This window comes from Dioscorea cayenensis, chromosome 12, assembly GCF_009730915.1.
Source record: "Dioscorea cayenensis subsp. rotundata cultivar TDr96_F1 chromosome 12, TDr96_F1_v2_PseudoChromosome.rev07_lg8_w22 25.fasta, whole genome shotgun sequence".
NCBI lineage: Eukaryota > Viridiplantae > Streptophyta > Magnoliopsida > Dioscoreales > Dioscoreaceae > Dioscorea > Dioscorea cayenensis.
This window is the reverse complement of record NC_052482.1, coordinates 16,929,084-16,954,811: the sequence shown is the minus strand read 5'-3', so window position 1 is coordinate 16,954,811 and position 25,728 is coordinate 16,929,084. Positions and strand designations below refer to the sequence as shown.

Below are 25,728 nucleotides of genomic sequence, written 5' to 3'. Positions count from 1 at the left end.
TAAATCACCAATTAGTATGCAATTACGTTTGCTTACCCTTTGATTTTTATAGGCCAGCACTCGTCCTCTTTGTTAAAAAAAAAACAAAAACAAAAAAAAACAAAAAAAAACTATTATCATGCTTGGTAGGGAAGTAAGAAAATGACAGAAGATGATTAGAAGGAAAATTCAAATGTTGTTTATATCTCTCATATATATATTTTATTTAATTTTTTTGGGCTTAATTTAATTTTTTGTTTTTCTCGTCATCACTTGCATTCTGTGGTATATAACATACCTAAATAGTTTGAGGTTAAAACTTGCATGGTGAACCAAGTGATCATGCAATGCTACTCTCGAAGTTGAACATTACATATCTATTAAACTTTAGTTTTGTTTATCAATTGCACATAAAAAATATTCAAATTCAATAAAGTTCATCTTTAAATTTTTATTTTTTCAAAAAATTTAAATAATTCAACGGCCAACCCTCAACTTTTGGTGTCTCATAAATTACTTCCTCCCATTATCGAGGTATATTTTTATAAGCTTTTTATATCCCAAATTATTTGTTTGCATAGTTAATTTAAATATTAATTTTAAAATTTAATTTTATCAATCTATTTAAGTATATTATTCTTCACTATTTATCATCATGTATGTACAACTTCAATGGATGAAAAAAAATGTGTAAAAATAAAAAATTAAGCTAAATGTTTATGAAATTTTTTAATTCCACAAACCTTTTTATTTGTTTATAAAATAACACTTTAAATGTTATGGAAGTAGTGGTTATAATTACCTAGTTGTCGGAATTACTGGATTGTGTTAGACTGGCAGTCAAACATAATAATACTTGTTTTTTAAAAAAAATTTCTCCCCATTTAACATCTTAAACCCTCAAAATAAATATTTATGCTGTACTATATAATATATATATATATATTATATATATATATTATTAATATAATAATAATAATAATAATAATAATAATAATAATAATAATAATAACAGGCCCTCATGGGCCGCGCCAGCCCAGCATGGCACTAATGGGGCAATAAACTTATGGCACAATATAATAATAATAATGATATTGATAATTATCTATATCTATATATGTTAAGGTAGGAAATCGTGTCAAACTCTCATTAAAAAAAATTTCCATCAAAATCATATAATATTATAATGATATTAAAGTATTTATGATTATCTTTAATTTTGCACCAAAACTTTAAAAGCTAAAAATAATTTTTAAAATATTTATAATTCAAAATAAATATTGATAATTTCAAATTTTAATGAAACTTTGATATAGAAATATCGTTGAAATATGAACTTCAATTAATTGTAGATTATTAGAGAGGTTGTATTATAACAACATGAAAATATTTGTAATTTAGTTCTAAATTATTACAAGTTATTAGAGGGACTGCCTTGTTAAACCACGAAAGTACTTGGAATTAATTGGTCCTAAATTAATTATGATTTATTGAAGTGAGCAAATTATAAATAATTTGTAGCATCAATTCATATTTTATATATCATTTTATCATAGTATTTTTAAAAGTTTGAATAACAATATAATTAGTTAAGTTTCAAACATTATTATAAAAATGATGACAATTATGTCGGATGAGAATATTATTTTTAATATATGTTTATTTCTCCCATGCATAGCTTGGGCATAATAATAATAATAATAATAATAATTAATAATAATAATAATTATTAATTATTATTATTATTATTATTGACTCTAAAAAACTTATGTTGTCAATATAAATTCAGTTTACTAGCATGAAAGATATTAATATTAATAAATATAAATGAAGCAGATGATAAATTTAGTTTATATAAATAACATTACTCTCGTATTACGATTGGTTTTTTTATTGTTTTCAACTTAAAAATGCATTATAAAATAGATATAATCTAAGACTAGTAAAAATACATCATTGTCATAATAACAATGCCTCAAAAGAAAAACCTAAGATTATATATATATATATATATATATATAGTAAGTTTATTGAGAGTGAAATTAAGAGATTGATAGCTATGAATGAAGGAGTTGATAAATTTTGTTTAAATAAATAATAATATTATTATTATAGTTTGCTTTTCTTGTATTCAACTCCAAAATTTATTATAAAAACAGATACTATGATGCAAGACTATGAAAAATACACAGCAATGTCATAAATAACAATAATAAACTAACAAAACTCTCTTCCCCATGTGTGTATCTTTGTCCCTTTGCTTGTGTCTTAATGTGCTTGAGATTATGACATTGTTGGAAAGCCAAACCAACATGCAATCAAGAAGAGAAATAAAATAAAATTAATACAACAATAATATAATATAATACAATATAATATAAAAAAATAAAATCATGAAAAAAGAGACAAGAGCTTGAGCCATTTGCAATATTTGTAAGTTAGTCATTTGGATCTGATTGACTTAATTTTTGTGCCAATTTAGGAGCAATCTTGTTGACTTGTGCTTCAAAGAATTAATTGCTTGGCAGTGAATGTGTCCATGACAAGTACAAAGTTGTCATTCAGTTTTTTGGATCCCTCTTTTTCTCTTCTTCTCATCTCAAAGAATCTTTAATTTTTTAATTTTTATTTATTTTATTTTTTATTTTTATGATATATATTTTTCTTGTGTGTGAAATTATTAATGGAATAAATCAAATGGTTTGGTTTGGTGGGCATTAAATAAAGTTGTTTTTTTGTATGTAGATGAGTCTTGTTGTTTTAAGCAGAGCATATGTGTGTGTAGTCCTTAACATGTGTCTCCATTGAGATGTGACTTGAACATGAACAAACTTTAAATCCCAAGTTGAAACTATTTTGTTGGGTTAAGTTTTGAATCATTCTTGTTTTACTTAAAAATTATCCAAGTTTAAATTAATGTTTTTCTGTTTTTATCATTAGATTTCATCATGATATTTATTTTATTATTGTTATTTCTAAATTTTGAATTCTAACTCAATATAAGGTTTGATGTGTAGTTATTATTTTAGCTTATTATTTATGTAGCATTATTTTTTTACAGATATCAATGTGAAATTTCAATGATGCAGCTACTAACAAGTACTTATAACTAACCAAACAAGCCCTAAAATTAATTTGAAATCCTCTAAATGAAAAAAAAGAAATATATATTTTTTTAAATGAAAACATTCACTAATTTAGTTTGTTATTAAGAGTTACTAATTAGCTTCATATTTTTTTCTCTTGTAAATTATCATATGATATTGCGGAGCATTCACTCATACGAAATAAAGAAATCAGAATTCTTTTTTTTTCTAGTGTCATAATTTTTATTTTAACTCATTTATTTTTTAAATTCTTTTTTTTCAATTTATTTGTCATAATTTTTATTTAGAATTTTTTATGGTGATTATGGCATAACTAATTTGTCATGTTAGTGACCACATCATACACAATTAATTAATATTTCTCATAAAGATGTTTTTATGAAAATGATGATAAGGTGGATATTAGATCCCAATGAACGAATAAAAATATATAAATAATAATAAAAAAACCATTTTTTAAATATTAATTAGTGTTTATTGGATGGATCGCAGAATCCAATGTTAATATAAAAAAAATTATATAATAGCTTAAAATAAAAAAGACCCACATTGGGTTAATTAATAAAATTTTCACGCTTGTGACATAATTCAATATTTATAATCATGTTGAAATTAAAAATATATAACATTATTTGATTTCCCTCAAAATAATATTATTAATATATTTCTAAAAAAAAATTGTACTATTACTAGTAATATGTTACTATGACTCTTCTAAACTGAAATTAATGATATTCAGATGCTTTATACACGTCAAAGATATTAACTTAATTTTTAAGCGTCAATCATTAAATAACATATCATTTAAATATATTTTGCTATAACCTACACAGGAAGTGAATTTGACACAAAATCATTGTATTAATAATAAAATAAATAATTATTTGTAAATTTTCTATAATTTTTTTAATAACCGGATAGAGGAACGTTAGGATGTGTGAGAGTTTTTAAATATACCATGATCTATTACTCTGAAATAGCGTATAGTCAAACTCATGAGTAGAGAACCTATATGCCAATAAGCCAAGAAGTCGTTGGCCCTAAAAACTTTTCTTAAAATTTTGAGCAGCATTAAATTTATATATATATATATATATATATATTTGTAATTTTAATTTTTTATTGATATCAAATTAAAATAATCATTTAGTTGTCTAATAAAAAATAATATACTAAAAAATAGCCAAAGTTTTTTAAATTAATAGAAAAAGACCCCTAATAAGTGAGAAGATATCTAAATCAACTCACTGGGAGTATTGAAATGGCCATGGGATAGGGTGGGGGAGGGAGGCCCCCAACTCACTTCACAGTCCTAGGCAGGGATTCCTAATCCATGCCCTATTTGGGTTATCAAAGAAGGGGAAAGGGAAACCCCCACTTCTCGCTCCACAGGGATGTAAACAGGAAGACAAACTTTTTGGGTAATATATGAAGGAGATATAATATTAGAGTTTGTTATTTTCTTTTCAGTTCTATTTTTATTTTATTTTTTTAATTCTTTGTATTGTTTTTATATATAATTTTTTTTCAGAGCAGAGAGAGCACTCCCCAACCTCTCCTCTGCTATAGGGACCAAGGAATTTTTTTACTTTCGTCTTTGTGAACTAGGGATTCTTCACCAAATGCTCATCCTTTTGACTAAGCTGGATAACAAATGTTTTGCCAATATGGCTTGCCGACCCAACGAAGTACTAGTGTTGGGCACCCTGACCTATAGTAGCTTATCCTTCTTGTTAAATATATTTGTTGGAAATATAGTACCACATCGGTTGTGTAATAGAAGTGTAATGGGTTTATATATAGGTATAGAGGTTGAGCACTAAGTCTTGAGACTTTTTGGTGTAGAAAAGCCCCTAGTGCTCATATAAAAGTTCCATATAAAGTCCACTAAGATCTAAAAAAATATAAAATCTAACATATATATATATATAAAAGTAAATATTCTGAGTTTTTAAAATGCCAAAATAATTATAACAAATAATCAAAAAATATATATATATTTTATTAAAAGAAAAACTAATATATAAATATATATGTGTGTATATATATATATATATATAAACGAGCATTGCCGCATTGGTATCGGATCTAGGCTCGTGCAACGTTCGAAACCCGCTAAGAGCCAAGCGGGTTTGGTGGTAGCGGGCGCGGACCCACGCGAAGAATCCGCGTCCGTTTCGAAGCGGGTTAGTCCTCCACCCGCACCGAGCCCGACGTTCGAGCCTCGATCTTCGAGTTGGTCCCCGTGGGCCCCCACCACTGTTCTTTTTCTTTGTTTCTTTTGGATCCGAGTTGTCATTTTTCTATCAAACCCCCTCACAAGGTTCTTATTTCTAAAGAAATCCTTCTTTACAATTTATCCTTTTTAAAATAATTTTTTTTTTAAAAAAAAAAACATGTGATTTCATACATTTGCAAATTAAGAACGGAGAATTTTTTTTTTAATAATTTCTAAGATATGTGGTTCCTTCCACTAACAAAAAAAAAGGACAAATCTTGTGTTAATTTTTATTTTTGGTATAGGTAAAATTATTATTTTTTAAAAAAAATATTTATTAACAAATTTTTTTTTTTAAAGAGAGAAACAATATATCTTTAAAATGAAAAAGAAATTTTTACCCTTATTTTGTAAATTTGTGAAACCACAAAGGTATTTTTTTTAAATCTTTTTTTTTATACAATACTTTTTTTTACGAAGATAATTCAAGCATTAAAAAATTAGGATATGCACACAGTTTAGGGATTGATTAACCAATCTTTCATCTGATGACATATAGTTTAAACAGTAAATCTGTATTTCCTAATTAGGACCTATTACTACTATTGTAATTAACAAGGCTAAAATTTGAAACTTTTTAAATGTGGCACACTCATTTTTTATAATTAGACCAAAACTGTTGGACATTGAGTACTTCGCTTTTATATATATATATATACATACGGGAAAAAATCTTTTTTAAAAATATGTTTTTTAAGATTAAAAATAATTGCAAATTCATGGAATAAAATAACTTATTATCTGACTAATAGGAACAGGGGCATTTTGGGAATAGAGGGAAAAGTGTTATTACTATTATTTTATAAAAGGAGTTGAAGTTTTGGCCCTTGGGCACGGTGACAACGGCTAACTGAGTGTCAAAAGAGACCAAATGGAAAGGGGACATTTTGGGAATCTTGAAGCTCTTTTATTTTATTTTATTTTTCTTTTTGCTTTAGATGATTGGTGGGTATTTTGGGAAAGGGTTTGGCTAACACTAATAGATCACTTTCATTGCATTGGACCATCATGTAAAAGAGGACTACCACTCTTTTAAAGTCGGTTCTCATTTCATGAACAATGTCCTTTTGAGGTGAAAAAGTTTCTTTTTTTAATAAAAATAAAAATAAAATTTTATTATCAGTTATATGCATTTGTTTATTTAAAAAAAATAAAATTTTAAGATATATAAATTATTTTATTATAATTAGTTCATTTGTGTTTTAGAGTAATTTTGTTTTTTGTTTTTATGAAATTGGATAAGTCATATCACTAGACATGGTCATTGGCCAATGAGTGTTCTAGTCCAAGTAATTTTACTTTCACAATCACATGAAGTGGATCCACAAAACTTTAGGGGGAGAAAGAAGATGTTGGGAAAAAAAGTAAAAAGGTTTCCACTCAATTATGTGCATGCTTTCTTGGTCCAAAACCTAAAATTTAATATTTAATATGATTTAAGGTTTTTATTTTTCTAATTTTTCTATCTGAAAAAATAATTTGCAAGTCTTGGAAATCAAAACAAGCAATTTGTGTGAAAATAAAAAGATATTTTTAATTTTGTTCTTCAACATATTAATCAATCTAAACTTTATCTCAAATTTTAATGGATGAATATTATGAACAAATAAATTAGTGTACTTTAAAAATATAACATGTCATTGTCAAAAACATGTCTAATTAATATACATAAGCCAATGTTTCACCATCATGTATAATCAAAAAACAGTTAATCAAAAGAATCAAATAGAAATAATTGACACCCATAAAAATTTAATGTGTCATTTATAAAATGCAATGTATGTTCTCTTGATCGAACTTTGTCACATAATTGAATAACTTATTACAGAAAAAACAAATCATTAAAAAACAGAAACAGGAGACATGTCTTTTTTAAGTTATTTAATATGTCTTAATCTTTTAAATAAACTACAAGAATGAGAGTAATATTGAAAGCAACTTATATACAATTTATATATATATATATATATATATATATATACATGTATAAAAAAAATAATTATAAAAAAAAAAAAGCAAATGAGAAAGATCCAATTAAGCATCTTTTTGGACATTGAGGGATAAATCAAAATCATAAAAATCCAAAATTGTAGACTCTTAAGAATCTAAGATGAATTAGTGGTCAATTTTTATTATTTATTATTTATTTGTTTATTTTTTTTTCGAAACGTTGATTAACTACATGTCAAAGATGTGCACAAGTATGAAATTATTATCTCAACACATTTGTGTCTCAATCATTTTTGAGCTGAGATTCGAACGTATTTTCAATATAAGAACATAATACTATACACAAAAAATTCTGTACCAATAGACTAAGAGGTAATTAGCACTAATGTTGAATCTCAAAATATTAAATTTAAACATAAAAATAAATTACAAAAATATGTCCAAAAAATTAAATAATCAATATTATTTTTATTTTATGAATAAAAAGTAATTTTTATCAACTATTATTTTCTACCGTAACATTAGTCGTATTTCAACCTAACTCGATCCGACCTGACTTGATCAAGCCGAAATCATCTAAAATCCAAAAAAACTAGTAAACTCCAAATTTTATTTTATTTTTTTATAAAACATTATTTTATCTAAATATTATATACACATATAGTAAAAATAATAATGATAATATTGAAGAATAACAAATCCCAAGCAATTGTTTCTCCGCATCACCAAGCTCTTGGCCCTTCATGGTTGGCCCCATCTTCTCGTCCCCAAGATGCCCCCCATATTCTATTCCCATTTCCCACCCTCCCAAGTCAAATCCTTCCCAAACTACCCCTACTCTTCCCAAACTACCCCTCCTCCCTTTACCACCTTTCCCTATATATAAACAACACCACCTCCACCACTTCCCTTCTAAAACCCGGAAAAACCAGTGGAAAACAAGGGAAGTCAGGAAAACACAATGGAAGTGTGTGGTGTCCCGCCGGAGCAGGATAAGACCAAGGGTTTCTCCATTAATGACAACGCCGACCTGCTAGCCGAGATCCTGAGCCGGCTTGACGGCCGCTCACTGGGTGTGGCGGCTTGCGTGTGCAGGCTATGGAGTGGAGTGTGCCGCAGGGACACCGTATGGGAGGCTCTGTGCACGCGCCACGTGTCCGGCGGCGCGGCTACGGCTCGAGCCGTGGTGGCGGCTCTCGGCGGTTACCGGCGGCTTTATCGGCTTTGCATGGGGCCGGTGCTGGAGCGGCTCCCGCCGGCTCGGAGAGATGAAGCTGGACACGTGTCACTATCTCTTTCGCTCTCGCTCTCACTGTTCTCTATTGATTGTTATGAGCGGTTGGGTGGGAGGCAGAGATCATCGTTGCTGTTTTTGAGGAATACCGTGGATGTATCCTAGCCGTTGGATGTATATATATTATAATTATTATATATATATGTATGAATATATATATGTTTTCCTTTTGTTATATTCTTTAATTTTATGATAATTATGTTTGGATAATTTTTGGGTTTGTTTTGTGGGTTGTTGATTTTTTTTTATTGTTGGGTTTTTGGTGGTAGAGTTTTGTTAGAATTTTGTGTTTATTTGGAGTTAATGAATTTGTTTTTAGGAAATAAATGGCTAGGATGGTAATATGCTATATATGTATATATAAGATTTTTTATTTTATATTTTTATATAATTAATTTCATTATATATATATATATCAATTATATTACAGGGAGTTCATCATGGAGTAGTTGCTGCAATAGGAATATATGACAAGGACAAAAATTATAATTGTAAAATTAATTTTCTTTTATGTATTTATTGTAGTAAAAACTCAATTTAAAATTTTTCTCAAGAGTTTTTTTTCATAATTTTTTTCTTCCTACAATACGGATGTGTATATTGTGATTTCTAATTCTATGTAAAAAAATAATTATTTATTTTTGTGAGGTATATATGCAAATATCCCAATTATTCAATAGTGTGCCTATATAAAATTGCATAAAAGTTGAAGACAAAAATAAAATAAAAGAAAAGAAAAGAAAAGAAAGTTTAATACATAATTTACCACAAAAAAATAAATGGAATCAAAAGGTTTTATAATTTTGATAAGATCAATTTAAGCATTTACTATGAAATTTAATTAAATTCTTTTTTTAGTTTATGATAACAGTAATACTGTTCTAGTGTCATGTCAAATCTACCCTTTCTTTAGTTTCCTTTTATATAAAGGAGTCCATTCGGTCATTAACAGTAATTTTTGCACAAGTGTGTGCATATATATATATATATACACGTACATATATATATTCTCTGTTCACAATTCCGCGCCAAGAAGAACTTACAAAACTAGAGTTCATTAATATCCTTTATTTATAACATGGCCCGAAATTGATCATCTAGTTTATACGCATTCCTCATGAAATTCTCTATAAAAACACATGAAATCAGTATCACTGGTATATGTGTTTAGTCGAACTTGAACAAATTTTATATTTTTGTACCATAACTGATGAGGCAACCATCTTTTTTACTGACCTCTTGAAAATACAGACATTAATAACAGACAAATAAATTAAAAAAAATTAGCTTGTTTGAGAAGTATAGAGTACTATAGAGTAGGGAAACTATAAGTTCACAAATATATAGAGTAGTTTATTTCTGAATGCTAAAGGACTTAGAAGCTTGGCAATATTTAACATAATTGTAGCTAATGAAGTTCTAGATAATATACATATCAAAAAGATTAAATAATATGTTCACCAGTCTAAAATTTAAAACAATGAGTGCTACAAATTTATACGAATGAAATGCATACATTCAGTTTTCAGGACCCGTTCATGCAAGGAACTGGATCATGATGTGTTTGACAATGTAACCAGCGGCATTGTTGATTCTAGAAGAAGTTTCTCTCCTCTTCTAGATTCTTTATTTTGTTGTATAATTCTCTTTTTATGGTTCCGTCTTGTATTTAAACTCTTTTATTAATGCATTTTGATAACGGACGTATAGATGAATTAGCATGTGTATAAATAGAGAAGTTTGATAAATAGTATTTCCGTAATTTGGCGGGTGACGGGATTTTATGGTTCGTCTGGGTCTATTTGATGGGAAACGGGTCAAGGAACAAAAGTCACGAGTTTGTGTCAATAGTCTTTATTTTGTTAGATTTTTTATTTCTTGCAGATATTTGAGAATTTATTATTTTTTGGTAAATTTTCAAATTATCTCCTTTCTCAGTGCTATTTTTGCCTATTTAATGTAAGTCTACGGCAAGAGAAAATCAGTTTTGTAATCATTATTTCATTGAGTAATAAAGATTTTACTCTTTCCAATTTCTGACTATCTTTGATCAACAGGTGTTGGAAGCTTGTTACTGGGTATTCGTGCGCGAATCAACGGTCTCGAGTATACCCCTACATCGCATTTATATTTATCCACTTAAAAAAAAAAAATGCATACATTGGTTTATATATTAACCCAAAGAAACCTGATTTTCTTTTAATGCAATTTATTGGTAGCAAATGTGAGGGTGAAAAGTCAGAATTTCAAACATTACCGAATTCATGATCAGTTATGCATGGACTATTTGTTATTATTAATGCCGCCAAATATGACGAAATTAATTAAATGAAAAGCTAATTTTGAGTATGAATTTAATTAAAAGCATAGAATCAAAGCACATTAATACCATAAACTGATATTTTTGAATCAATATTGGTCTAGCCTAATTGTTAGGCATTCATTGCCATGAGAAGGGTCGGAGGTTCAATTCTCACCCAATGCATGATAAGTAGAGTCCTTATGCATGGATGGTATGGGATCTGTGATGTATAGGTTAAAAGTGCAGACTTGTGTGCACCTGTGATTTTTTCATTTTATAAAAAAATAAAAACTAATATTTTTGTTAAATTATAAAAATATGCTATAATACACAGCAATAAAAGAGTAAATTTTAAACACTAGATTCAACATTGCTGTAAAACGAGTTGTTATTGTATTTTATTGCTTTGTCCTGGATTGAGATTAAGGGCTGCAGTTTGTCAATATATATATTTTAAAAATGATCTTTAGAATTAGCAACATCTATAATTAATAAAACAAATTAATTGGCAACAAAATGATGAAATTCTTCTAATAAAACAACAAATTGTGAACATGAATTCAAATAAATAAAATATGAAAGCAAAAAAAAAAAATTCTTTATTTCTTCTTAGTGATTAGATCTGAAATCTAAAGGAAAAAAATGGAGGCTAACTTGGTGTCTAGGTTGTGGGTTTTTTTTTAAAATTTTATTTATTTGTTTTTACAAAATGCACAAGCTTTGTCAGGAGTATGCGTAGAAATGACCACAGGGCATGACAGGCACAAAAAGTTTCTCCCCCACTCACTGCCTTGTCCTGGATTGGGATTTCCCATCTCCATTTCGATTAGATAATCAGGGAAGGGAAGTCCCCACTCCTCATCTCTTGCTTCTCCTACATAATATATATATATATATATATATATATATGGAAATCAAGGTTTGACTTGTGACTTTGTTATTTATTAGTTCTAAATTCATTATTTTTGTGTCAATATATCATCTATGTATTATATTGAATAAAGAACTATCTAAACACAATATTGAAAATCAAGCTCATTATAACTATATAAATATAATTGTATTACAAAGTGGGGAGAGCATTCCTTGTCCTCTCTCCGCTACGGGGACCGAGAAGTTATTCCCGTACCCCTTGGGGGAAGGAAACTGGGGATTTCTCGCCCTATGCTTATCTTTAAGCATGCGTAGGGGATGAGTTACTCCCTTAACATGCGAATGCCCTCTCACTATATGAGCTGAGATTCGAATCTGTCTCTTCAATGGAACACTAACAACCTAAACAAGGGACATGATATCAATAGACTAAGAAGCGTGGGCCTGAATTTGAGTTTTGGTTTTGATCAAAATAAGATATATACCTATGTATATACATGTAATTTTTTTTTTTTATAGATTACCCCATAAAACTAAAAATTTTGAAATTACATGCATATATACAAATATGAAATTACACGCAAATTCTAAAAGACAGAAGTTTGATGAGCCTTCATCAATAGTCAGACGTTGTATCCAGTTATTAGGGCTTTCGACGTGTGAGGAGCGCATCCCTGATGATAGTTACGATGATGTTGTCGGCTAGTACCCCCATAACCTGATGCTTTGGGGTCCGTATCGTGGAGGCTTTCAGTCTCCTTCAGCTGTGTTTGCCTTGTGGTTTTTCTTCTGTTAGCTTCTTATGTTCCCCATTTCTAGTGATGTTGTTTTGTTTTGTTGCTTGTTCCACTCCTATTGGACAGTCTCGGTCATTAGTTGTTGCGTCTTTCTGTTTGTTTGTTGTTGTTTTTCGTCAGGTTGTATCTTGTTCCTTTTTTCTTAATGCATTATACTTTATCCACTATTTCAAAAAAAATGAGGGCTATCAGTTAGTTCTAGTAGGGGCAACTTTAATCGTTGGACTATCATTAAACTCTTAATCATTAAACGTACTATCTCACATAATAGTTATACTAGAAAATAGGACCCACGATCAACCAAATAAACTCATATCTATTAAACTATATCTCATACTATAATTATCTAATAAAATATTAAATAGTATTAATAAAACAATTAATTAATATATTTTAAAAATTATATTACCAAAGTAAATATTTAAAATCATTAAAATATATTAATAATAAAAAGTTATTATATTACTTTGAAAAATAATTAATTTGTGGTGATAAAAATAAAAATAAAAATAAAAATAAAAATAATTTTTATTTAAAGGAGTGGGTGCCATCACTTTTTAATTTAAAAAAAAATTAAAAAATAGATGAGACCCACCCATTGAGCGTTAGGTGACCACCAATGAAGCTTGCTAACATGAGCTCCGCCCCTCTAAAACCTCCGGATCTACGTTCCTCTTCCGCAGCGATGCCTTGAGTTTCCTGGGCTAAAGTGGTGGGATCTTCTTGCCAATCTTTCACCTTTGAACATCCTCTCCATCTCTAAAAATCCCACTTTAACTGTTTAAAAAATTCAATTCACTCATGTTGATTGTGATCAATGGCTTTCCACCAGAAACAACATGCAAACCGCACTCTACGCCAAGTTTCTAGGCAAATCCCTACATCTCGATCAAGCCAAACTTGCTCTTGCTGATGCCTGGAGGAGTCTTGGAGAATTCTCGATCTCTGATCTCCCTAACGGCTTTTACTTTACTAGATGTGAATCTCTTGAAATGCAGGCCAAGCTCCTCTAGGATGGCCCCTGGATCATTGACGGAAGGATCCTTCAACTCTCAGAATAGAGAGAATCCTTTCAACCTGCCTTCGAGAAGCTCTCGACGGCGACTGTCTGGATTTAACTCCATCACATCCCCATGGAATTTTGGAGTGGTGCCTTACTGGAGAACATTGCTTCTCAGTTTGGAAGAGTTCTAAAAATCGATGAGCACACCTTGAACCTGTCATGCTCCAAATATGCTTGTATCTGTGTTGAACTTGACCTTGATTTCCGCTCCAAAAAGGGACTTGGGTGAAGTATGGGAACAAATTTGTATTCATTACTGCACTCTATGAAAAGCTCCTTGTTTTTTGTTACAAGTACGGTCATGTGGGTCACAGAGAAACAAACTGTACCTTCTTTAACAACAGGAAATAGGTCGGCACTCCTTAATCACTCGTGACTCCTTGGAGAAACCGATGGAGGTTGACGACCATCACTGGTCTCCTGGCATGGTTAATGACAGGATGGAAAACTGTTCGAAGACCGATAATCTTGATCTAAACTCTCCTCTCGGGGTTGAGAATGATTCGCCCGAATTCGGGTCCTGACTGAAACCCTGAAGCCGCAAAGGCCGTGGCCGTGGTGGCGCTTGTAATCCTAGTCCGGATCGGCAAAACGGGAATGAAGGCCAGGATCCTGACACATGTTTCAACGGTCTGGAACCGCCTTCTATGTTCTCTACATGTGGCGGCCTTTCGCTCCACGGCTCTGCAATTGTTAGCCTCTCGAGCAAAAATGCTTTTCCATATCTTGAGAAAATTAAACCCGTTGGATTAATCTCGACCGTTGAAGTAGGACCCTCGTCTCATCCCGAGGGAGATCACTCTGATTTCTCTCCGAGTCCCGAGGAAAGACCTGACAATATCCACCCTGTTAAGCCGACTTTACCCTGTAACCCATTAACCCTCATCCCAACTCTCGATGACTCTGATGGCATGGGAGCTCCCAACCTCCCATCCCATCCTGTCCACTGCCGTTCTACCTCCTTTCAAACTCATTCAAATCAACCACTATTACTCTCTTTTGCACTCCAAAACATTACTATTCAAAATCACTATTCTCTGGTTGATAGGGTAAAACTTGCTCTCCAAGCCTCTCCTCAGTGCGACCTTCAGATGGAGGACTTGGGCGATTTGGGGGACTCCGGCTTGCTTTTGGGCTCTGAAGACTCTAGCTCTTCCATGGAACCAGATGACGATATGCTACTCTCTCACTACCAAAAAGACACTAAGTTGGAGGCCTTGGCCAGGCGTGCTCCTACTAAAACCAAAACTCGTCTAAAAAAGGGAGATCCACTTCCCAACTCTTAATCTCTTCCTTTTCTTCATTTCCCCCTTTTTCTAGTGTTTTATGATGATGCAAATTAAAATTCTTTGTTAGAACTGCCGAGGGGTTTCCAACTCCCGTGCCTTTTATCGCATTAAAGATTTTATTCGTTGATTAATATCATCTGCCTTATTGAAACTAAATCGGACACTGATCGCTCTCTTCAATTTTGCAATAGGTTTGCTCGTTCCTAGGAATAGGTGGCTATCCCTGCTCAAGGGTTCTCTGGGGACATCATTGCTCCGCATCCTTGCGATGGTGACGCCTATTGCCGCAACCCGTATGTCTCTCAATTTGGTATTATCGATCAATAAAGGATCCTGGATCCTCTTTGTGGTCTATAACTCTCAAATCTTATCTACTCAAAGGCTTCTATGGCGTACCCTTGCTGGTATTAACAACATCCGCCTTCCCTAGCTCCTTGATTGAGACTTCAGCGTTGTCTTCTCAGACCTTGATTTCAAAAGGGGAAATTCTAGATCTTACTCTTATAAATCTTGTATTTTCTCTAATTTTATTAACACTAAAAATCTGCTTGACATTGGTTTTGTTAGCTCGCGCTTTACCTGGTGTAACAATCAAATGGGTCTAGCTTGTCGGAGGGCGCGCCTTGACCGTATTTAGCTAACCATGATTGGGTTTCTAAGTTCTCCTCCATTAGAAATCAACATTTTCCTCGGGCCTATTCTGATCACTTTCCCCTCTTTCTTATTGCTCATGCCCACACCTCTTCCAAAAATTCTATCTTTTGCTTTGACAATTTTTTGGCTTGATTATAATGCTTGTCATATTAATATTATCAAGGCTTTTGATTCTGTCTCTCACTCTTCTCCCATGCATTCTTTTCATCATTGTATAAACCACACTAAACATAATCTTATTAATTGGAGAGTTTCAGGTATAAGATCTATTGATTTTGAGCTTTCAAATCTTGAATCCGAGATTAGAACTGTTGAGGAAAGGGAGATCCTTTCACCTGACCCGTGGCATCGCATCTGGCTTCATTCCTTGCGCAACAGACATTCTGCCCTCCTTCGTCAAAACTCTATTTTTGGGTTCAACGTGCTAGATTGCAATGGCTTAATCAAGGGGACCTCACCACTGGCTTCTTCCATGTATTGTTAAAGCTTGGCAGGTTAAATCCAGGATCCATTCTCTCAGAGAAAATGATGGTAACATTCTTACTTCCCTTTAGGATATTGAAAATAATTTTATTACTTTTTATCAAAATTTGTGGGCTTCTTCCTCCTCCCTCTCCCTAGAACATATGTTCTCCTCCCTTCTTGATGACTTTCTAATGCTGGCGTCCGATGACAAGGACGATCTTATCAAGCCTGTCACCAAGGAGGAGGTCTTCCGAACCCTCAGGTCCATGCCGTGAGGAAAATCACCAAGTTTGGATGGATTCAACGTTGAATTCTGCCTTTTCTATTGGAATATCTTAGGGGACCACATTTTCAACGCTATTTCTCATTTTTTTGCTACTGCAAAAATTCCAAATTCTTGGGGTAAAACTTTCATTGTCCTTATTCCTAAAACTTTCATCCTAAAAAAGGATCTGATTTTCGCCCTATCTCGCTCTGTAATGTTTGTTACAAACTTATTTCTAAAATTTTAGTGGAAAGGCTTAAAAAAGTGCTCTCTAAATTAATTGGCCTAGAGCAGTCTGGCTTTCTTGCAGGTCAATCTACCTTTGATAACATCCTTGCAGTGCAAGAGATTATTCATTCTATGGAAACCAATAGATCTATCCCCCCAGGATGTTAAATAAAGTTGATATTGAGAAGGCTTTTGTTACTGTAGAATGGAATTCGATCCTTGCAACCCTCCGTAGAATGTCCTTCCCTGAGATTTGGATTACTTGGAATATTAATCATTTGATGTTCACTGATGACCTAATCCTTATTACCATGGCTTCTAGGAAATCTGTTAGAATCTCCCTGTTTTGTCTCAACATGTATGCGAATATCACTGGTCAAAAACCCAATCTCCTTAAATGGGGGTGGTAACTGGGTGGGGCTGGGACAGGGAGGCCCCTCCCCGTCCCCTGTCCCCGCCATTAGATTCCTCATCCCCGATGGGGTAAAATTGCTTCCCCATCCCCATCTCCACGGGGATCCCCTCCCCGAGGGGATCCTCACTGGGATTTTCTATTTGCAAACATATTATTACATTTGGAACATGAAAACTACTCTACATAGATATATACATAAAAATATGATAATATTAAAACTAATCAACGTAGAGCTCAACAAACTTATCAAACCAACATTTAAACACTTAAAAAAAAATCTCCAAATGGTTGTCAATATAAAGCAAAACATAAAATTTGTAATTCATACAAGTAGGTAGTATGTCATTACAATCAAATACAACAACGACTTAACAAATGTACTTAGGCCTTTGAATTTATATAAAACATCTCATATCTAATTTTAATTGTTATTAGTTTAAAATAAATACTTTATGTGATTAGTCCAATTAAATTAAAATTAGAGTTTTTTTTTATATCATTATTTAGGTCTTTGATTTCTTGAATGTTGGGAAAAATTACACACACACACACACACACACACACACACACACACATTAATCGGGTCAGGGATCCCCATGGGGCGGGGAGAGCATTCCCCGCCCCCGTCCCCACCCCCACAAGGGAGGGATTCGGGGAATCCCTGTCCCCGTCGGGTCGGGTCCCGTGGGGATTGGGGATTCCCCGCCCGATTACCACCCATATCCTAAAATCTACTATTTTACTTCCTAATTGGTTTAATATGAGAGTCTCCAAAGCTATCACGTCTATTCTAGGTATTAAACTTGAGAATTTTCCTTTTACCTACCTGGGAGTCCCTATCTCTCCTTCTCATATCCATGTTACTTGTTTTCATCCTCTTGTTAGCAAATCTGCTTCTACTATCAGTGTCTGGAATCACGCTCATATTTCTTAAGCTGACTGCATTATCCTTATTAAGTCTAATATCTTTTCTCTTCTTGTCTACTTTCTTTCCATTTTTTATATCCCTGACTCTATCTTGGACTCCATCTCTAAATTGGCTCGAAACTTTCTATGGGGTAGGAACGACAGGGGTAGTGGATTCCATTCTATTGGTTGCCATATGGTTACTCTTCCTAAATTTAAAGGGTTGCCTTGGCCTGAGTAATCTTAGAAATGCCAGACTTGCTCTTTTAGCCAAACATGTCTTCTCAATTGCCAACAATATTGACAAGGTTTGGGCCTCCATCTTCCTTCATAAATATCAAAACTAGAGTATTTGGAACAATGACTTGTCTTCTAACACCTCTAGTTTTTTCAAAGCTATTTACAAAACTGCTAATCTCCTCAAGCCTAATTTTCGTCTCTCTGTTTGTAATCCAAGCCATATCAATGTGTGGGATGATCCTTGAATTTTGGACCTTCCCCTGAACCTCATGGGCACCTATTTTAACATGCATATCATCGATAATCTCGATGTTAATTCTCTTTTCTTTGAGGGCACTTTCAATTTGCATGCTTGTTCTTCTTTCTTCGGGGAGGACTTGAACAGAGTTCGTTTAAATGATACTATTTTTGATACCACTGTTAGGAATGAATGGGTGTGGCGTCCAGTATCTTCTAAAGCAATGACTGTGGCAGCTATTTATGACTTCCTTAATTTAGAGGGTCTTGCCCATATTCCTTGGCATGGTTGGATTTTTATTTGGAGGCTCAATGTTATCTCTCGGGTTAAGCTCTTTATTTGGAAAGTGGCCCATGGCAAACTCTCTACTGTAGCATACCTATATAATTTAAATATTGGGCATGCTTCTATTTGTCATTTCTGTGGTGTTCATTCTGATACTGCCGAGCATCTTCTTTGGCATTGCCGAAGCAGTGTTCTCTACTGGATTGTTATCCTAAACTAGCTGGGGTTGGACCACTCCTTTCGTAACCAACTTGCCCGCGGCACTTGGCTCACTTCAAATTTTAATTGTCGAACTAACTGTGACTTTGCGAGGGCTTTGTTTGCTTTGGTTACTTAGCACATTTGGACCTCTAGGTGTAACCTCATTTTGCAGCAATCCACTCAACTTTAATGTTATCCTTGGCAAGGCTTGGGCTGATGTTCATGACTTCTACACTGCAAACGGTCTCTATAACAGAAACATTTCTACACCCTATCAGTAGGTTCAGCTTTCAATCTTTGTTTCTACTGATGTCACTTGGGATCTCCAGTTAGGTAAGGCAGGCTTTGGTTTGATTATCTACACTAATCTTCATGTAATCTTGCTTGCAGGGGCTGCTAGAGACTCACGTTCCTCTCCTCTTGAGGCTGAGCTACAGGCTATCTTCTTGGCTTTGAATCATTGCTGCATTAATGGATGGCAACTGGACAAACTCCTCACCGTTTGCCATAGCGCCATTCAGTTGTTCAACAACTTCAACAACACTACAGCTTGGCGTCTCTCAAGCATAATTCGATCTATTAAAAGCATCACTCAACACTAGACCAACTTCTACCTTAATCACATCAACAAAGAATCCAATTCCATTGCTGATCTTCTTGCGCACTTCGGATGCACCAATCCCCAAATTTCACTCTTCGCTCGAGGCCGTGATCACCCGCGTTGGCTCGAAGACTTCTGCAAAGCCTCCTGCTTCTCTTTTTAGCCTTTTTTTGTTTGTCCGCTTCTTTTGCCTTTTTTTAATTTTTTATAACTCATTTTGCCCAAAAAAAAAAGAAAAAAGAAAAAATGCTCAATGGGTATTATGGAGGGTTTAATACTCATTAGCTCAATAACTCTCATTAAACTCCCATTAAAGTTATCCTAAAGATGTGGGTGGTGATTATTGTTGTTAGTAAGACAATTTTTTTTAATCTATTTTATTAAATTAAATTTATTAAAACCATTAAAAATTTGGAGTGTTATTCTTTATAACTTTTCAAATTATTTTATTCAGTTTTTGAGTCACAATATAACTGCTGCAATGAATGCACTTTGGATGAAGAAGAATCAAAATAAATATTTTTTTTACTCTAATTAAGTACCATTATGTACTTTGATAAAATTTCAATACATATTACCTAAACATACATGAGCCATTAGTTCTTCTATTTGTTGATGTTGTTATAGAGTCTGAAGAGTTTGAAGGCAGAGATGCAAGACAAGCATTGCATGCTCAAACTCACAAGAAATGCAATTACAATTCCTTCGCCAACTTTGTTGCAAAACTTTCCATACAAATTACATATCTTCATCCATTGTAGTTGTCTCTGGCCAAGGTCTCCAAGCACCGCCGTCTGCGCCGCCGCAGCCACAGCCGCCACCGTCACATACGCCATTATCTGTGTGTGTGTTGAACATGTTATATTTATATAAAAATTATATATATATTAATTTTACATTTCATTATTATGTGACTTGTACTAAATTTTGTTCTACTCATTCTTGGACTTGTGTGTCTTCAACTTTGCAAAAACAATTATTTAATATCAACAAATTAAACAAATATTGTTATCAAAATATATAATTTTATGTTTTTTTAACTACCAAAAATCTATGCAAAAGGGACCAAGTCAAAAAAATTTGTCTTCACTATATAAAAAAAAAATCATGTCTTTTTTTATTCTCTTAGTGCATATTCTAGTGAGACGATGCTTAACATTAGACCTGACTTTCGAGTTTAATCTTTATTCGCATTTCAAAAAATCCTTTTTGATAGCTATATGCTATAAATCATGATGATTTTTTTGGTATTTAACTCGTCTATTTTATTAGTCGTTGTGTTTTGTTTTGTTTAATTCATTTGATTCTATTATACAATCTATTTTTAATTGTAATTTTGTTTTTATTTAAAGAAGTTATGGTTTTATCTATTTTAGATTATAACTAAAATAATAATAGGTTTTAAAATTAAATTTTATTATTTTTATTAGAATGCTATTTTGTAAACCTATATTAAGAAAATAAATAAGAAAATACGATATTTGGAAGATTTCATTTAGGTTCAAGAATATTAAAAAAAGGAAAAAGGAAAAAGAAAAATGCTTACCTGATCACAAGAGAAGATTGCCCAAGCCAATGGCTTGCTTAATAACATGCCCCCTTTGACCATGTTCATAATACATCTAAATCCTTGTATCAAACTATACACTACTGCCAACCCATTAGCCACCACCAAAAACCTGTTTTCATAAATTTAGCATTTGTTAAGTTTAATTTTTTGAGACAATTATTGACAAACTATATCATATCTAAGATGCGAGCTATTGGCCATCAAGGCAATAGCATACGCCTAAAATACATAGTTTCTATATAAGAGATGGAGGGTTCAACTTCCTCCCAATATATGATTAAAAAATAAAAATAAAAAATATGCATATTTAGAATAGCTTATCTATATTGTTAGAATATATATATATATATATATATATTGAGTCTTGAGCTTTGAGTAAGGGCACCAATTCTGTTTAGTCTCAATATATGAGAGGTTAATTTTAATAACTATAAATTTATGACTCTCGCCCAATATCTTAAAAATAGTTTTGATTTGTGTATTACTCCCTATATATATTATTCTATTTTAAATTTTTATTTATTGTGCTATATATATATATATATATTTATAAAATATTTAATATTACTAAGTTTACAATATCTACTATATATGAGAGTTGTATTTCGTTTTCCTCTCAAGTTAAACATTAAGGATTCGAATTTGTGGTATGGCTATATTTTTTTAAAACAACATATTTAATAATGTGGCACTTGAAAACAAAATATATGAGCTATTAATTTTTGTACTTTAGCATCTAATAAGTTATTGTAAAACTAAAAAAATATTTTGCATTGAAAAAATTAGATAAAATAATTTTAATTCAGATCGTACAGGGAACATCTTCAGCATTTGAAAACCACCAATTTTTTTTTTTAAAGGAAACATTAACAAGTAGTTTACTATTTTTAGGGGGCATTTGGTGCTTTACTTAGAGAATGTTTTGATGGAATTTGATTGATGAAAAAGTAATTGATGAGAAAGTAATTTTTAGGAAAATAACATTTTTTTTGTTTGGTATGCATTAAAAAATTTGATTAAATTAATAGAAAAATAATATTTCATATTGGAAGATATCATTAAGAATCTGTTGGTTGGCATAATAACAGTAATGCCCTCGTGTTATTTTACTTATCCACTATTTGTTAATCAATTTTTAATTATTAACATAATAATAATATGTTTTCAAAATATAAAATAATTTTAAAAAATTAATTAAAGAAATAAATTTAATAAAATACTTTATTAACTTAATCAATTGCTTTAGTTTAAATATTTTTTAACAAAATATTAAATATTTTAAAATATTAAATATTTTATAAAATTAAATATTTAAATATTTATTTGAGTGGGAAAGTAATTTTGAAAAAGTTTGAGGGTATTTTGGTAAAAAAATAATTTCACTTTCTTTTTTCATAAGAATATGACTTTCTCACCGTATATTGAGGAAATCACTTTCTCTCAATTTGATGGAATTACTCTCCCATGACAATATTACTGGAAAAGGAATCACTTTCCCTCAATTTGATGGAATTATTCTCCCATGGCAATGTTACTTTCCAGGGAAAAAATTTTACCCAACATGGTAAAATGATTCCCTTATATTACTTTCCAGGGAAAAAACTCTACCAAACATGGTAAAGTGATTCCCTTGTATTACTTTTCCGGGAAAGTTGATGTTTTCTACCAACTTTCCCATCTACCAAACATAACCTAAACATTAATTAGTATAGAAATTATGTAAGTTATATCAACACAATAAACTTTTAGATTGAATCAAACTCATAAAATTTTCATGAAATAACAAAACAATATTTTTTAATCAATTCTCTCAGAGCAAACTAAATGAAAGAAAAAGAACACCCAAATAATAATATAATTATTGTAATAAAAAAATTAGAGAGACTTACACCAAGGCCTTCATGTCAGTAAACCTTGCCTTCTTCTCCACAGAGAAGATGGTCCTCACTTGTGAATCAGTTGCAATAAGAAGAGCGGAAACAAGTCCAAACCCAAATACAACACCTCTCAATGCCACCTCTGCAAATTCTCACCTTATTCTCTCTTGAACTCATTCTCTCAATACTTAAATAAAAAACACAAAGAGCTTCTTCTTTCTGTGTCTCTTTCTCTTTCTCTTTTATATGCACAATGAAGTAAAGATAGGGAACTTTCAGAGTTGTGTGTGAATGAATAGATGGAATTCAATGACTTTGGTGAGTGTGAGTGCTTTGTGGGGCTTCAATGTATGATGATAACTTTAATAAACAATAAAGTGAAAAATACAGAGTGCTTCAAGTAATTATCTTTGTTGTTTATTGACAAGTGTTGGCTTGCCATTGATGTGCTTCTCTTGGTTGGAGTGTTTTGTTGCATCATGCTCACAAGAGATGTGTGTCATTCTTCACAGCATTTCTCTTATTTAGTTTATGCATGTAGATATTTTAAAAAATAAATAGTTTTTTTCTCCCGTAAATGTAGTAAAAATTTAGGACTTACGTATATTGTTGGAAGGGCTTTTGAATCGAAAAAATTAGAATTTACTTACGTACCTCAAAGGGTTTTTAGTCCAGTAGTATTGATAGAGAGAGGGGCACGTACCGAAATTGGGCCCAACTTAGCCAAACCTATCAAGTGAGTTTATCAGGTGGGTTGGGCTATAGTAATCTGTGATCAACCTGCATGCGTTAGGCTTTTTCTAACTCGTGATCAAACGGATTGACTTATCGATTCACCCCGACCGATTAACCGTCAGGCTAGACTTGGTAAAAAAATATATTAAAAGTATAAATAATTGTTGGATATTGACTTTACTTAAACTCTAATTTCGATTCATTGAAAATGTCAACCGTCATAGGTATAAACTTCAACATTTTTAAATGATGGCAAAGTAATGAAAACTTATACCATATTAATTTGATTAGTTGTAAAAGATATTTTTGTGTGACTTATCCTTGCACAAAAATGTGAGTAGACATTTAATGCAAGTAAAAACATATATACTAGACACATCAAGTTCTCAATTATTATCACTAAACATTGAAATGTAAGCCTACATAGACTATTGGAAGTGTGTTGAATCGATAATAAAAAACAAAAATAGTAAGTCTTGAAACTAATGACTTTTTCTTCACCGACAGCATAATGAGTAAAAAATAATACCCCGAGAGTTAGAGATTCAAGCTAACGCCTTGGCATACCTTAATAATGATGAATAAGTGGGTATCAACTTCGATTTCAAGTAAACGAATTATGTGAGCTGTGATTGCTCTTACACCTAAGAGGACATATATGCAACTTAATTCAAAAGTTAAATGAATTAATTGCTAAGTTTTTTGAATTATTTTGAGTTGTCTCAAATTCATCTGATTTATTAGAATTATTTTTAATTTTTTTAATTAATTTTTTTAAATATTCGGTTTGAGTATAACTTTTAGGCCTTGTTTGGATTAACTTATCAAAAAAGTGGTTTTTTTTTAAATTTAGTAGAAGTGCTTCTGGAAAAAAGTGCTTCTCCAGAGTAAATTAAGCATTTTTTTATATTTTGTGTTTGTATTAACTTTTCTGTAGAAGCGGAAGCTGTAAAATAAACTAAAAACAACTTTTTTCAGAAGCTAGTTAGGCCTTGTTTGGATTGGCTTTTGGAAAACCCAAAAGTACTTTTTTATAAGTTAAGACTTCAGTGTCAAAAATGTTGTTTAGTATTGGGCTTTTTCGAAAAAAACGTAGTCGTAAAAAGTGTCGAAAATCGATTTTTCCAAAAGCTAGTCATCGACTACAGCTTTATGAAAAAGTTGTTTTTAGTTTATTTATACACCTGCCTTTCACATAAAAGCTAATCCAAACAGAAAATACAAAAAGTGCTTAACTTACTATGGAGAAGCAATTTTTTTTTCAGAAGCACTTCTACTAAACTAAAAGAAAGCACTTTTTTTATAAGTCAATCCAAACAAGGCCTATGACTAGTTTCTGAAAAAAACTGCTTTTTTAAAGCTTTTTACAAACTGCTGACAGAAAGTCTCAATACAAATAACTTTTTCAATCCGAAGTCGTTTAACTTATAAAAAAAACACTTTTGGGTTTTCCAAAAGCTAATCTAAACAAGCCCTTAATTTGTATATTATTTAATAACAACCTAACAAAAAAAAAACTGGAGAATAGTTGGTCAAGCTGTTTGTGTGGCATTTAAAGTCACATAGGAATTTAATAATAAGAAATATGCTATAAATAAAAATAAAAATAAAAAATAAAAACATGCCGGGTCGGACAGGCCATGCCAGACTTGGCAGGGTGTGAGATTTATTGGGCCGAGTTTGGGTCACTCCAACCCTGGGTTGGTTGGACTAACTCAGGCCAGTGGATTGGTATTGTAGGCCAAACTTATTAGTTGTTATAGGTTGACCCCGATTAACCTGATCTTACCCATATCTAGGCACTGACCCTATTACGTGGTTTGCGAGATTGATACTCATTGTTTAGGTGCCGTGAGTCTCTGGCTATGGATGCGGGTTTGAAACTTAATCCGATTATCCTAGTGAAGCGCATATGCAAACCATCATGGTCCTTGTGTGCATACCCCGAACTATATATACACTTGTTTCATTCATTAATATATATATATATATATACATGCCATGGTTAAAAAGACATTTACAAATGCAACACTTGTAAATGATTTTCATTTGCTTATGCATATCTTCGACCAAAAATCAACTAAGAATTGTGCAGAAAAGTTAATTTATTATTTGC

At 31.8% G+C, this 25,728-nt stretch overlaps 2 protein-coding genes across 2 annotated transcripts; one reads left to right on the top strand and one right to left on the bottom strand.

Moving 5' to 3' along the window:
* Positions 1-8,248: 8,248 nt before the first annotated feature.
* Positions 8,249-8,746, top strand: LOC120274057 (F-box protein SNE). The gene has a single exon (XM_039280806.1). The coding sequence runs from the start codon at positions 8,276-8,278 to the stop codon at positions 8,711-8,713; it is 438 nt and encodes a 145-aa protein (XP_039136740.1). The 5' UTR covers positions 8,249-8,275; the 3' UTR covers positions 8,714-8,746.
* An 11,181-nt stretch (positions 8,747-19,927) lies between these two features.
* LOC120273893 (CASP-like protein 2B1) lies at positions 19,928-23,029 on the bottom strand (the record flags this gene model as incomplete). The annotated part of the gene is made up of 3 exons (XM_039280634.1): positions 19,928-20,269; positions 20,977-21,109; positions 22,890-23,029. Coding segments are annotated over 3 exons (507 nt in total), but the record flags the coding sequence as incomplete, so codon positions are not given.
* Between the last annotated feature and the right edge of the window lie 2,699 nt (positions 23,030-25,728).